The 14,745-nt window shown below is 50.0% G+C and overlaps 1 protein-coding gene across 2 annotated transcripts; it reads left to right on the top strand.

Annotated features, from left to right (window-relative positions):
* The first annotated feature begins 1,493 nt into the window (after window positions 1-1,493).
* Ces3 (carboxylesterase 3) lies at window positions 1,494-12,687 on the top strand. Of its 2 annotated transcripts, none has more exons than XM_048437178.3 (13): window positions 1,494-1,648; window positions 2,658-2,862; window positions 2,969-3,107; window positions 3,267-3,400; window positions 4,122-4,275; window positions 4,391-4,495; window positions 5,595-5,687; window positions 5,805-5,945; window positions 8,048-8,128; window positions 9,294-9,441; window positions 10,315-10,464; window positions 10,589-10,667; window positions 10,763-12,687. In XM_048437178.3, exons 1-13 carry the CDS (start codon window positions 1,579-1,581, stop codon window positions 10,956-10,958), a joined length of 1,695 nt encoding a protein of 564 aa, XP_048293135.3. In that variant the 5' UTR covers window positions 1,494-1,578; the 3' UTR covers window positions 10,959-12,687. The 2 variants fall into 2 exon arrangements, with proteins under 2 accessions (XP_048293135.3, XP_048293134.3); XM_048437177.3 differs by having other exon boundaries at window positions 5,802-5,945.
* The last annotated feature ends 2,058 nt before the right edge of the window (window positions 12,688-14,745 follow it).

Raw genomic sequence — 14,745 nt, 5'->3', positions numbered from 1 at the left:
AGGCAGGCCTCCTACTCCTGAGCTATATCCCCAGATCTGAACAGAGTACCGAGATGAGGGCGCGTTTGCAGCTGGTGAGAGAGATACAGGAGATGCTGGAGTTACCGAAGAGATAGCCCAAGGAAGATCGGAGGGAACCTGGGGCTCGTGTCCATGCATGGATTTCAGATAGAGGCTAGGAGGAGGCAAACAAGGACAGTGCAAGAAATTCTGTAGTCCCTTGTTTACTGGCAGTGACTCTGCTTGAACAAGGGTGCCTCTAAACATGGAGGAGCACACCCAGTACATCACTTAGGAGGTGAAAGGCAGAAGAACATGGGTCTGAGGCCAACCTGTGAGAACTTGTATTAAAAAAAAAAAATACTACAGGGCACTAACGAGAAAGCATAGTGGCTAAGAGCGCTGGCCACTCTTTGAATGCCCTGCACCCGTATGGTAATTCACAACCCTCTTTCACTTCAGCTCCAGGGGATCCTTTTCCGGCCCCTGAAGACACTGGACACACCTGACACACAGATATGCATGCAGGAGAACACCCGTGCACATAAAATAAAAATAAATGAATCCTTTTTTTAAAAAAAAAATACATGCACACATACTTACCAACATATTCTCTTTAGGACAATAGGAAGGATGCCTGATGGATATCTCAGAAATTATGAAAGATGTTCCCCCATAATAATAATCAAGAGATCATTAGTTCTTTGTTTTATAACCTGGGCTGAGATTCCTTCTACATGCTCATTGAACAGAGTCATCTCAGAATTCCGATATCCTGGTGACCCACTCAACAGCTTCTGTAGCCATGCTCCAAGCCAGTTCAGGCCTCACTTACACCCTCAGGAGACCTTCATGGTGTGCATATCGCGCCGGGACTGTGCATATCCGTAATGCCAGAAGAGGTCTTGGTAGCTTGGTGGACTTAAAACAGAGGGAAGCCAGGCAGAAGTTTGCTGCAGGCTGAGTTCCTTCGGAGTTCTCTCAATAGAGTAATGGCTAAATGGAGCCAAAATGAATACCTGGGGACCCTATAAAAGTAAAGAAACAGCAATATGACACATAGGCTTAAAAAATGTGAACCCCAGCACATAAGCCAATGAAAAGCACCAACATGCACTAGCAAAGTCACGGGTCTTGGCACCATCCCACTCAACACAGTGTACTCCCAGCTGGGCTGGGAGACTTATAGAAGTCTCCGCACGCCTAGGCTTCAGTCTAGCTTAGAATGATTACTCTTTTCTGCATGCCTCGGCCTCCTTTTGGGAACAGAAATTTGCCTTGAGTCTTACAGGAAGCTCCGAGTCTAGCCGACCTGGAATACAGCCGCTTTAATTCTAAGAGCCGCACCATGCCAGGCTAGCGCTAATGTTTGAACACCAGAGGGCGCCATATCATCCGGCCCCTCCAGAAGACACTCATTCTGCTCTGGGAGTGGCCAGAGCCCGGGACACTTAACTTCGGAATTGGTCACCAACCAATTAAGGCAGACCGAGTTAATTTTTACAGGGAAAGGGTACTATAAAAAGCAAGTCCTCTCCTGTTTTCCAACTGCGTCTTCCACTGTCAGTTATAAGAAATATGGGGACAGTGGTACAAGCCTGGTCCAATGTCCTAGTCTGGGTGGCCTGTCTACTTCTGGCATGTTCTGGTAAGACACACTCCCTGAACCTGTGAAGTGGGGCTTCTGACTCGGTAGGACACCTGAGGAGGGAGGGGACAAGAGTGAGGCAGGGACCAGTAAGAGTGCGCAGCCCTCTCAGGGAAGGGGTCCAGTACAGAAGAATGCAGCCACTGTGTGTCCTTCTGTATGATCTATGGGGGGTTAGTGGGTGAGGCTGGTGATGGTGTTCATTTATTTTCTAGGGGCTCGAACCCCAGGGCCTTAACATACTAAACAAGTTCTACCACTGTGCCATTTCCCCAGTCTTATCTTTATGTCTTAAAGGAACATAAGATGTATTAATCAGTCATGCTAAGACAAACAAGAGTGTCATAAAGGAAGCTTACTCAGAGTTCTCTGAAATATGGAGGCTAAAAATCACCCCATTAGCCCATACATGGAAGCCAACAGATGACAGAACAAGTGAGGGAAAATGGAGAGAGATCCCCTTCTTGTTTTCCCAGGGGGGCAAGAATAAGCAACACAGGCTAAGCGGACTTAAGATCACCAGGCTCCAGATGTCAAGGCATCTGGACACAGAAAGTAATGAGGCTGCCTGTCACACTATATTTAGTGTGTGAGTAACTTGAGGTTCGAGTGGGCAGCAGGTCTGACTCAGCCTTGTGACCCAAGGGAAGGAAGAGGAAGTCGGGGACGATTGTGGAGAAGATAGATAGGAACCACGTGTGCTGACACACACTTGCAATCCTAGGACTGAGGGGGCAGAGGCAGGAGATCTGGGTTAGAAGCCAGTCTCCTCTACGAAGCACAATCAAGGCCAGACTGAACTTTCTCAAAAACAAACAAATAATAAGCGTAAAGGCAACCGCTGGCTGGAGACACTGTGTGGAGAGGACCCAGAAGGGAACCCCACAAACAGACCCTGGAGAAACAAATCAATGCTGCTTCATTCTAAAAATCCATCTTTCGCCCAGGCCCACCCAGGCCCTCTCGGAAGCTGTAGACTCACCTAGTGACCCTTCTCTCCCAATCTCAGGATCCAAAGTCACTCAGCCTGAAGTGACTACCTCTCTGGGTCGCGTGAGAGGCCGGCAGGTGGGTGTGAAGGGTACAGAGCGGCTGGTGAACGTCTTCCTGGGCATTCCCTTTGCTCAGGCACCACTAGGCCCTCTGCGGTTCTCAGCCCCACTCCCGCCACAGCCCTGGGAAGGCGTGAGAGATGCCAGCACCAATCCCCCAATGTGAGTACCCCCTGCAGGAGGCGGGCAAGCGGGCAGGGTGGTGGCAGAAGCTGGACACCAGGTTGTGTGAACTGAGAGCTGCCTCTGGGGTCCCCCTTGACTGCAGGTGCATGCAGGACGTAGAGAGAACGAGTAACAGCAGATTCACCCTCAACCAAAAGCTTCAGATCTTCTCTATTTCTGAGGATTGCCTGATCCTCAATATCTACAGCCCCGCTGAGACCACTGCAGGGGCCAAACTGCCGGTATACAGTCCAGAGGCCCCCATCCAGCACTACCGTGCCACCTGCCCCTCTATACCCCCATTTCCTAAACACCCCAGAAGTCCTTGGTATACCCTGGACTGCTAGGTGGGGGTTGGAGTCCTAGAAGCTGGAGTCACTGATTCATAGCCGTTTCTACAGGTCATGGTATGGATCCATGGGGGTTCTCTGGTAGTTGGCTCTGCCACCTCCCATGATGGATCAGCCCTGGCTGCCTACGGGAACGTGGTCATAGTCACTGTCCAGTACCGTCTCGGCATCTTTGGCTTCCTCAGGTAAGGTAGCCAGCCTGGAAGAGGATGTTACAGTCCTGAGGAAGGCTTTCTCATGAGAATCTAAGGGTAGAGAGGTTGGGAACGTTGTTTAGCCAGTAAAATTTGCTTGCCACGCAAACATGAGGACATGAATTGGGGCCCCCAACATCCATCTATAAACTGGGTATGGCTGCATATGTCTATAATCTCAGCACTAAGTACTCAAATAGAGACCCTGTTTCAAAAACTAAGAAACAAAGCAGTTAAGCAAGATGTCTAATATTGCTATCTGGCCTCCATGTGTGTATACTTGACAGGAATTCGTGTCAGCATACAAACACACACACACACACACACACACACACACACACAGAGTCAAGAGAGAGAGAAGAAAGAATATCCCAGGGCTCCACAATGGGAAGAGGCCCAGTGAAAGCCAGAATTGAACACTGAACTTGGGCAAAGGGTGGGGTAGAGTCCTAGCGGGGAATGGGGACAAAGAGCAACAAGCCCAATTATCCATCTGAGAGTCAACTCTGATTGACTGCCTTGCTACATCTACCCACACCATATACTGGGAAAACAGGTGCCAATGGTGACTCATATCCAAGCCAGGACTGGGTAACAGAGGAGATGCCCAGTGCCCTGGTGACTGACTCAAAGCAATTTTGCAGAGTGCAAGAAAAAATAAATATATCTTGGGAGGCATCTTGTGCTAATCACTGCCTCGTCCTGCCCCTAGCACCGGAGACAAGCACATGCCTGGCAACCAAGGCCTCCTCGATGTGGTGGCTGCTCTACGCTGGGTGCAGGGAAACATAGCCTCCTTTGGAGGTGATCCCAACTGTGTCACTATCTTCGGTAATTCTGTTGGTGGCATGATCGTCTCAGCCCTGGTGAGTTACCCACAGAGAAGTAGCAATTGTAGCCAGGTCTAAGAGGGCTTCTGTGGCCCCAGACCTCCTAGCTCTTCTGCCTGCTGACATCACCTGTCCTCCCTGCTGTTCCCAGGTCCTGTCTCCAATGTCTGCGGGGTTATTTCACAGAGCCATATCCCAGAGTGGGATTATTACCAACAAGATATTGAAGGAGATAAACCCATGGCCTGAAGCTCAGGTCTGCCTTTCCTTTACTCTCTTATCTTCAGTATGCCTCAAAACCGGTCCTGTGCTAACCTTCGGGTCAGGCAAGGAGAGGAAGGAGTCACCAACAGGCTCAGAGACAGTGACTAGAGCAGTCCAGGGAGTAGGCAGTCAGACCTGGCTTTCTGGAGAAGGCCACCCTGAGCAGATTATCTCTGGTACTTCCTTGGGGCCATTTTTAGGGATCTCCTCTTTCCCCAAGGATCCTTTGGGAGCCTCCCATTCCCAGCCATGCTGTTGCCTAAGAGATTTGTCCCCTTGTGAAAAGTAGCCAGAAAAAGCCACCAAGAACTTCCCTGATAGGAACTGGGCATGCAAAAGCTTCAGGCGTAAGACAAAGTGATAGCTCACAGAAGCAGAAAACCATCAGGTAGGGGCCAGGACAAGAAACGAATGCACTGAAGAAGTGGAGGGTCGTGCAGGGACATGAAAGGTCATGCCTGCGAGTTTAGGCAGGATGCAAAGGGCTAGAAGTGGCCGGGGAAACAAATCCGAGGCACGTGGAGTAAAAGGTGAATGGAGAGAGCTGTCCTGGAGGCCAACAGCCAGCGAGATGGGGAAGGTAGAGTCTAGGCAAGCTCTAGAGACATTGCTGGAGTAAGCAGCAAAAGGCTGGACCTATTGTCTGTCCATCTGGTCCCAGGCCCTGGCTGTGATGGAGGAGTAAGCAATAACGCTGGGCTTGAGGGATAATTCAGGAGCTTCAGGAACAGCAGCCTATGCCTCCCCTCACGACAGAAGGGAGAGATCTTCTTACCACAATTGCTGGCCTCCTCTGTCTTTCTGGACGCCTTCCCTCCAGCCTCCCGGCCCTGCTCCAGACTCAGTACCCCTTACATTCCCTGCCAGACAGACCCATGCGTGTCCTAATCGGCACCGCAAACTATTACTGAACTAGAAAAGGGTATGTTTCTTAGATGAATGAAGGAGACACAGGAAGAGGGATCCGCCTCCCTAGGTTGGTAGCAGGTCTCTTGGGCTAGCCTTATGAAATCACAGCTCAGAACAGAGAGCGGTGCTCGGGAAGCGAAGGGTGTGTATCTGAGAGGCAACATTCTTCTGTCTGTCCTCAGACTTTAGCCAACTCCTTGGGCTGCAGCTCCGTGTCCTCAGCTGAGCTGGTGCAGTGTCTGCTACAGAAGGAAGGAAAGGACCTTAACAACCAGGTATATCACCTCTAGGGTGATGAGGACAGACAGTGACCCAGAGGGGTCCTGTCCAGTCCCTGTGGAATCCCTAGGCTGGGTCCTGACAGTGGGCCTCCTGCTTTACTTTTCCAGCAGAAAAACGTGAAAATTTCCTACATAAGCAATGACTCCTTCTTCCCACAAAGCCCAGAGAAGCTCCTAACAGAGAAGAAATTCCCCACTGTGCCCTACCTCCTGGGAGTCAACAATCATGAGATTGGTTGGCTCATGCTCAAGGTGAGTGTCCTCTGGCAACTGTGCCCTTCCAGGCCCTGCCCAGGCAATCTCCTCCACACCATCACCACAGCAGCCACACTCCAAGCACTCCAGCCACTCCCATTGGGTAGGTAAGAAAGCCGAGGATCAAGGCCACTCAGCTTCATCTCACCAAACCAATGAATGCTCTGTGTGTTGAAGACCCAGCTTTTGCAAAGTAGTCTTCTGGGAAGGGCTAATCTACAGCACATTCTTGACGGTGGCTGGTTGATATTTGCTGCTCTGAGCCACGGAGGAGCGTGACTCTGTGCCCGGGAGACTGACTGACTGAGACTCCCATGTTCCAAATGGCAGTAAGCTATTGGACATGATGGGTCAGGTGCCTTCTAATCCAGTCCAGGTACACAATGCCTAGAAGAGCCGCTCCACCATGCTGTACTCCTGCGTATCCTACCTCATCCCACCATTGCCATTCGTCCACCCATCTTCACAGAAACTTGTCTCTCTCCAGTGATGCCGAAGACCAAACACAGGTCTTCACACATGCCAGCCAAGCACTCTGCTCCCGAGCCGACCCCTTAACTCATCAGTTGTTTTCAAATGAAGTCTCTCACAAAGGAAGAGCCCATTGCGTTTCTTCACTTGGTGGTTTGAGCAGCTGCTGGTAGGGCCAATCTAGCTCCCAGCACAGTGCTCTGCTTAACTGACACCATGCTGCCTCAACAGAAGCATGACTTGTCTTGGCATTCCCCCATTGAAAATCGATCCACTGCAGAAACCGGCTTCTCTGTGCCAGGGCTCGGAGGCACATGAACTCGGCCCCACGAGGGTCCTAGGAAGCAGACCATTGATATGTCATTCACACATGAGGAAACCGAAGCATAAGAAGCTCAGGGAACTGCATGAATCTTTAAGTGGTAGACCTGACATTTGAACTCAAAAAGTCAGATATCTAGGTGTTATTAAGACTATATCATCTAAGACAGGCACCACGGATGCTTCTGTAATCCACTCAGGTGGCCGAGGTAGGAATGACTCAAGTCTGAGACCAGCCTGGGCTACATCATGAGTTCTTATCTCAAAAACAAAATTACCAGTGAGATAGAAAACCAACATTTGATTTTATTGCCTGGAGTCTTTGTTTCTTGTTTTGAGACGGGGTCTCATCCTGTAGTTCAGCTATCCTAAAACTCATTATATAACCCAGGCTGACCTCAGACTTGAGGCCCAGTCCTCCTGTCTTGGCCTCTTAAGTGCTGGAATTAGACATGAGTCAATATACTAGGCAACATGTGATGTTTTTAACTAGGGCCCATGAGGTTTGGAGGTGAACCATGGGTGACCCTCAACCCATCCCCAGCACATCCATAGAAAAGTCAGGCATGACTTTTCATGCCTGGATACCTTTGCATGACTGGATACCTGCAATCCCAGGACTGGGGAAGTGAAAGCAGGAGGATCCTGCAGTTCATTGCTCAGCTGGTCTAGTCAAACTGATCAACTCCAAGTTCTGTAAGAGACTGTCTCTCAAAGTGGAAAGAGATTGAGAAAAACAGCCAACATCAACTTCTGACCTACATACACACACACATACATGTGCACACAAACACACACACAGGTCCACACAAATACACACACACACATGTTCATACAAACACACATATGGCACATGAACACACACATATATGTATATACAAATACATACATGTGCACACAAACACACATGTGCATGCATACACATGCTCACACAAGCATATGCACACACAAACACATACCTGCATGCATACACAAACACATACATGTGCACACAAATACATATTCACACAGGTACAGAAGAAGAAGCAGGAGAAGGAGGAGAAGGAGCAGAAAAGTTTTGAATAAATATTTTCCTCCCTGCTGGCGCTGCCATTAGCCTCTGACAGCGGAGTGCAAGGCCACTATCCTAGGCCCCTCCATTCCCAGCCATCAGAATTTTCTCAGTTATGTTGCAAGCTTGTGACTTTGCCTACCCATGACTCTATCAAGAGTTTGTAAGCACTAGCCCAGGAATGCTAGCCTCAGGCCTGAGGGCAAAGCACAGAAATAGAGGTGCATTGATAGAACCTCAGTATCTGGCCCCACAGGTCTGGAACATCCTGGAGAAGTTGGAACACTTGAGCCGGGAGGAGCTGCTGGAGATTTCAAGGCCCTTTCTGACTAGTATGGTAAGGCAGGAGGAAGGAGGGAGGGGCTCCCAGGCACCTTGTACAGCACGCTCTGATTCACTCCTACCTGAAGCTACTTACCAACCACCAAAGCTTTTAGCCCAGTTGATGAGTCTCAGGCCCACTAAGAGTAAAGAGACCAGGAGCAGTAATTCTGGGTTGTCATCCCAGCGTTCAGAAGTTGAAGTAGGAAAATTACCAAAAAATTAAAACTACCCTATGGGTTGCATAGTTCTAGGCTAGCCTGGTCTACAGAGTGAGACTTTGTCTAAATAAAAATAAAGCATTACTCTGAGTATGGTTCTCGAAGGAAAATCGGTGGCAGCAGTATTGTCCCCCAGGGTGAACACCCCTTCATGAGCACAACCCCCACGCCCAGGACTGTGCCTGGCTCCGCATGCAGATCGGCCAGGACTGTGCCTGGCTCCGCATGCAAATCAGCATTCGTCCTCTGGTTGTCATGGCAGCTCTGTGAAGCAGAAACTGGCAGTGTCCCTGTTGCAGATAAGAAAAGTGATCCCTGAGCGCAAGTGTTAAAATCTCATTGCCAGGTTTGGAGCCAGATGGACCTGGGGGCAGCAGACGGATCCCAGCCCTGGTCACTTGTCCAGTTCCCCCAGTCCCTCTGAGCCCACAACTCCACTTCAAACGGAGAGGATGCCTTCCCTCTCACCTGAGCTCTCCTAGGGAGACTGGGCGCTGCACCTGAGGAGCTGACCAGATACCCAGGCAGCACCTAGGTGTGCTGTCTTCTCTGGAAACCCCAGAGTCCTCTCCTTCATACCACCTCATTGTTGCTTTCCGGGCTTACGAGTCACCCCCATTTATTGCTTATTCCCATTTAGTTTCTACCTATCATTGGCTTCCAGGCCACACTCTGTTCTGCAGACATCCGCTTCCAGATAACTTACCAGACATTGGCTTTCAGAGTAGTCCAGACACCTGCTCCATGTGGTACTGACAGTGGCCACAGGCATAACAGTTAACTCTACACATGCGCTTATCCTACGCAGACACAATCTATTAATAAAACACCTAGGGAGGCAAGATAGACGGCTGTTCCCTGGATGTGAAAGAACCTTTAGTAGAGGATTGAGAATCTGTGGGAGGTCTGCCAAAGCTGTGGGTCTTGAACAGGCCTGAGCTGACCTCTCTCTCACTCCAGGAGGTGCCCCCTGAGATTATGCCCCTCGTCATAGATGAATACCTAGACAAAGGCTCAGATGCACCAGCCATGAGGTATGCCTTCCAGGAATTGGTAGGTGATACCGTGTTCGTCATTCCTACCTTGATCTTCTCAAAACACCTCCAAGGTAAGCCAGCCCTTGCCACCTGCCCTGTCCTCCCTGTACTATCAGGTGATGTTGTAGCTGCCGATTGGTACAGAATCCCCGGATGCCTTGCATCCCACATCTGCTGCCACCTGCCAGCCCTTTTTCTTTGAGACGTAGCATCATAGAAGCAGGTGGTACCCCTGGGAGAGGACCTTGCAGATTAAACAGAGGTTCAGAGAGCTGAAGAGACTTACCACAGGTCACCTAGCAGGGCCCGTCGCTAACTCTTTCTGAGGGAATCATTCAGTTGGGGAGAAATGTGGTACTCTTTAAGTGCTTCTCCTGGGAGAAATCTTCCTTCCCCTGAACCTGGCATAGTCCTATAAGAGTCCCAGATTCTTAACCTTGTGATTTTGGGCAAATTTCAGAGGTCTTCTCTGGTCTTCACTTTCATCATATGTAAAGGGGGAGCATAGCGAAGGTTAATTAAAGCAGTGGTCCTCAGCTTTCCGGATGCTGTAACCCTTTAACACAGTTAATCATGTTATGATGACCCCCAACAATAAAACTGTTTCATTGCTACTTCATAAAGTAATTTTGCAACTATTATGAATCATAGTGCAAATATCCGATATGCAAGATATCTTATATGCGACCCCAAAGGGTTTCGAACCCCAGGTGGAGAACCACTGACCTAAGTAGGGTCAGGAGTTCAAGGTCATCTTTGGCTACTTAGTAAGTCAGAGGAGAGCTCACGAATGCTTGCTGTTTATCTGCACCATGATGATGATGATGATGATGATGATGATGATGATGATGATGATGATGATGATGGTTGTCATTGCAAGGTTGTGCTGCCAGGTGCCCTGATTTAACTGCGGGCACCTAACATGAATCCTGCCTTCTCCGTAGATGCTGGGTCCCCTGTCTTCTTGTACGAGTTCCAGCATACCCCCAGTTCTTTTGCGAAGTTCAAGCCATCCTGGGTAAAGGCTGACCATGGGTCTGAGAGTCCCTTTGTCCTTGGAGGTCCTTTCCTCACAGATGAGAGCAACTTTCTGGGTAAGGACAGACAGACATTCCATCCCTAGGCTACTGTGCTCCAAGGTGGTCTTTTGGGAACAGAGGTTTCGGTCTTTAGCTATAGACCAAGCCTCGCCTGACCCTGATCTGTCCCTCCTACCAGCCTTCCCAGAGGCCACAGAGGAAGAGAAACAGCTGAGCCGGACCATGATGGCCCAATGGACCCAGTTTGCACACACAGGGTGAGTAGGTGGTAGCACATGCCAGACTTTGGACCTCCTATCCGCCCCTACTCAGGGCACAGAATCAACCCTTGGTTCTCAATCTCCTCACCCAGGAACCCCAACGGCAAGGGGTTGCCCTCTTGGCCCCAGTTAAACCAGTTAGAACAATACTTGGAGATTGGCCTACAACCACGGATTGGGGTGAAGCTAAAGAAGAACCGGCTACAGTTCTGGACAGAGACACTGCCCCGAAAAATCCAAGAGTGGCGCCAACAACAGAAGAGCAGGAAAGCGCCCGAGGAACTCTGAGGTGGGGCCTGCCTGGACCTTCCTCACTGGGGCCAACCCTAAGAGCGGTGGAGTCCCAGCAGAAGAGCCTCTTTCTGTTTCTACCCGGACACTTTAACCTGGACCAGGCAGAGCCTCTGCAGGACAGGCATGGCACTAGTGAAATGTCACCACACTGGTTTCTACCTCCGGACCCTTGCACAAGCTCCTGCTTTTTCCTGAGGTGTCTTGAGTCCTTGCTCCACGGCAAGGTCCAGCACACTAGTCAAGCTCTTCAGAGGGTCTCTTCTCCTGGGAAAGCGCCTCTGCCTTCTCTAGGCCCCATGTGCCTATTAGAACCTATGGGAAAGCGCCTCTGCCTTCTCTAGGCCGCGTGTGCCTATTAGAACCTAGCCTACCACACGCTCACAACATCCACGTCTGTGTCCTTGTCCCTGCCAGAGAAGGGCTCTGAAAATAGAAGCTGTAACCTCACTCTGTCACCACAGCAAGATTAGGCAGGACCTGGAAGCAGGGAGTGTTTCATAAATGACTGACAGAATCTATGATCGTGGATTCTAGATTTGAACCCAGACCCTTCTTCAGGCACCAAAACCAATGTTCCATCCCCGACAAATGTCCACCCTGGCCAGGAAGGTGACCTCTAAAGGTGGAGGTCTTGGAGCACAGGGAGCCCTAGCTTCGAACAGACCTAGCACCTAGAGGTCTCTAACCAGGACCTAGACTCCTCCTCTCTGCTGACTGGTCTGCGCCTCCACACAAGGCAGAACAGAATCCAGCAAGGTCGCCCTCACCAGATACAATCTTTCCCTTTAGGGCCCGGCCTCCAATCTTACACACAAAGGGCAGGGACTCCTCCCTCGCCTCCCAGCAGCAGAAGACAATGGCAACAGTCTGCCTGCACCTCAGGGGAGCTCCAGGACACAGCAGTGAAGGCCAAGACCAAGGGTCTGGACTGGTACAGCCCTCAGGTTTTCAGAGTAGGCTATTCACGTCCTTTTTAAGAATCAGTGTCTCATCCCCTTAAAACATCTGGATTCCGAGACTGGGGAGGAGGGTACCACAGAGACAGAGCCTTGCTCAGTGTGCAAGAGGGACTATTCGATGCCCAGCACACACTCCAAACAAATCTGGATTTTGATCGACTTCCAAATGTCTTGCCCTGACCACACTCCCCCATTCTACGAGCCCCAGTCCCATCCATAGCTTCTCGGTCAGACTGTATCGTGGCTGCTGATGGGTCTACGGAAAATGTTTGTACCGGAAGCAGTTATGCTCTGGGAAATCGCTAGGAGCAAGGAGAGACGCAGAGCAGAGGGGCTCTGAGCCTTGGCACTCCCCCTATTCCGGAGTTCCCCATGATTTTCTGGTCCTCTTGGGATGAGTTCGAGGTCTTCCCAGTGCACTAAAGGTTTGCTGCTCTCAACCCCTTCTCCCACCAAAGAAGTTTGTCCCCATAAGCTGACAGGGAGCCTGGCAGCTATGAAGAGGGACCCAGTGTGTGTTTTTGGTGACACAAGAGAGCTGTGACAAATAGGCCATGTCTGACTTGGGGACAGAGGGCATCTAAGCCAAGACCTAAAAGATAAGCAGAGGTTACTCAAATGGGCAAGCCAAAGTATAAACAGTGAGAAGCACGGGGCAAAGGAGGTCCTTGGCAGAGGACTCAATCGGAGAAAGGCCTTAAAGCAGTGGTTCTCAACCTCCCTAACCCTGCGACCCTCTAATACAGTTCCTCACATTACAGCAACCCCCAGCCGTAATGTTATTTTTGTTGCTACTTCACAACTATAATTTACTACTGACGTGAATCACAATGTAAATATTTGATATGCAGGATATCTGACATTTGACCCCTGTGAAAGGGTCATTCAACTCCCAAAGAGGTCACGATCACCAGGTTAAGAACAGCTGGCCTTGAGGAAGACGCTGAGGCAATACTACTCTATTTGGACAGAGTGAGATTAGATTATCAGGGACCTTGACTGTGATTGGGTCTTGGACTTACGAGCAAGAGGACCCCAGGAAGACTCTACTCAGGAGTGACATGAATGGATGTACTGTGCAGAAGAGGGGGCAGGACAGTAGAGTCGGGAAGGGAAAGCAGGGGGATCCAGTGCATTTTCCAAGATGGAAACCACTGGTAGGCTCCTTTGTTTTGTTGAGACAAGATCTCACTTTGTAGCCCAGGTTGGCCTGAAACTCACTGTGTAACCCCAGCAGGCCCCAAACTCACAGCTCCGGCCTCAGCTTCTCATGAGCAGGGGTTGCAGGTGTGCGCCACCCCAGCAGGTTTCTGGTGGGCTCTTGATTGACAGCCATCAGACATGATGACTAACGAGATGCAGAGGTGAGGGGAAAAGACTCTTGGGATCAATGTTCGCAAAGGAGCTGCTCAGGGAGACGAGGGTCTGATGCGCAATGGCTCTGCCCCCTGGCCTCAGGCTATTCCACACCCACTTTGATGCTGCCAACTCCACAGGTTCCTGGAGAAGGGGAAAGAATCCACTGGTGAGGTCTCAGCACCTGCCTGGTAAGAGCCTCTCTGTACTCGAGGAGGAATAACATGGCTGGAAGATTCCCTGGGATTCTATGCCTCTTGTCTTTCTATTTTCTTTTCCTGGGTCACTACCCCTGAGATTCACTGAACATCCATACCTTGTTGGTCAGGGTGTCCTAGCAAACAGACTTTCTTGTTCCAAGGATACAGCAGTCATGTAAAACTGAGGCCACACTAGAAGGCACAGCTTCAGACAAGGAGACTGTTGGGTTATGGAGCCTCCCATGGCGAGGAGGCAGAAAGGGTTATGTGCTGGTGTGTTGTGGACACCAGGGGGCGCTGCAGGACAGGGCTAACATATGCTTGCACTGCATAGTATAGCCCCATACAAACCAAGTCCAAGTTTAGCTCCATGCACTCTGAGTCTCAGATACATGCACTGACTGCTAGGCTTTTAGTGTGAGTCTACCGTTTACTGGATATGTATCTTAAGACAGGTTTCATTTTGCCTTGTTTGGGGGTTGTTTGTTTGGTTTTGGTTTTTAGTTTGTTTGGTTGTTTAGTTTGGTTTGGTTTGGTTTGGTTTGGTTTGGTTTGGGGTTGGGGTTTGGGGTTGGGTATTTTGTTTGTTTTGTTTTGATTTGATTTTTTGAGACAGGGTTTCTCGGTGTGGCCCTGACTATACTAGAACTGCCTCTGTAGACCAGGCTGACCTCGAAATCAGAGCTCCACCCGACTCTGCTTCCTGAGTGCTGGAATTAAAGTCTTGCACACCACCCCTACCTGGCTAGTTTTTATTTGAGGTTTTTGCGGTGCAGGTACACAAGTCCCCTGCTTAGTGCTTAGGCAAGTTAGGCAACTACGTAGTCTTTGCTGCTTCAATTGTCCCATTTGTAAGAAAAGCGTAATGACAGTAATTCCTCTCGTGTCCGCCCTGAGCATCTGCAGAATGATTGATCAGAAAGTGCCCAGATGGTGGCTGGCACCCAGCAAAAAACAAATGTCCCCTGGCCTACGGATGGTCACACATTCTAGGCAGCTCTAATCACCACCTAAAGACTGGTGACCTGGGACTGGTAGAGATGTCACAACTTTAGCATGAGTAGCATAGGCATCTTCTACCTAAAAATAACTTGGAGCTTATAGAAGCCCGGAAGATCCGTGGGATGAATGTCTATAAGTAGCTAATGATTTTTCTGTGGGAGCCACAGTCCTTCTTGGGGCTCTTGGGGTCACTGCGGTCCAAGCTCCCTCCCTAATCTGTCTTGTAGTTCCCACCCTCTGCTCACCCACCTTGGGACCCTAACC

This window comes from Myodes glareolus, chromosome 22 (genome assembly GCF_982192425.1).
Source record: "Myodes glareolus chromosome 22, mMyoGla1.1, whole genome shotgun sequence".
NCBI lineage: Eukaryota > Metazoa > Chordata > Mammalia > Rodentia > Cricetidae > Myodes > Myodes glareolus.
This window is presented reverse-complemented; position numbering and strand designations above follow the sequence as displayed.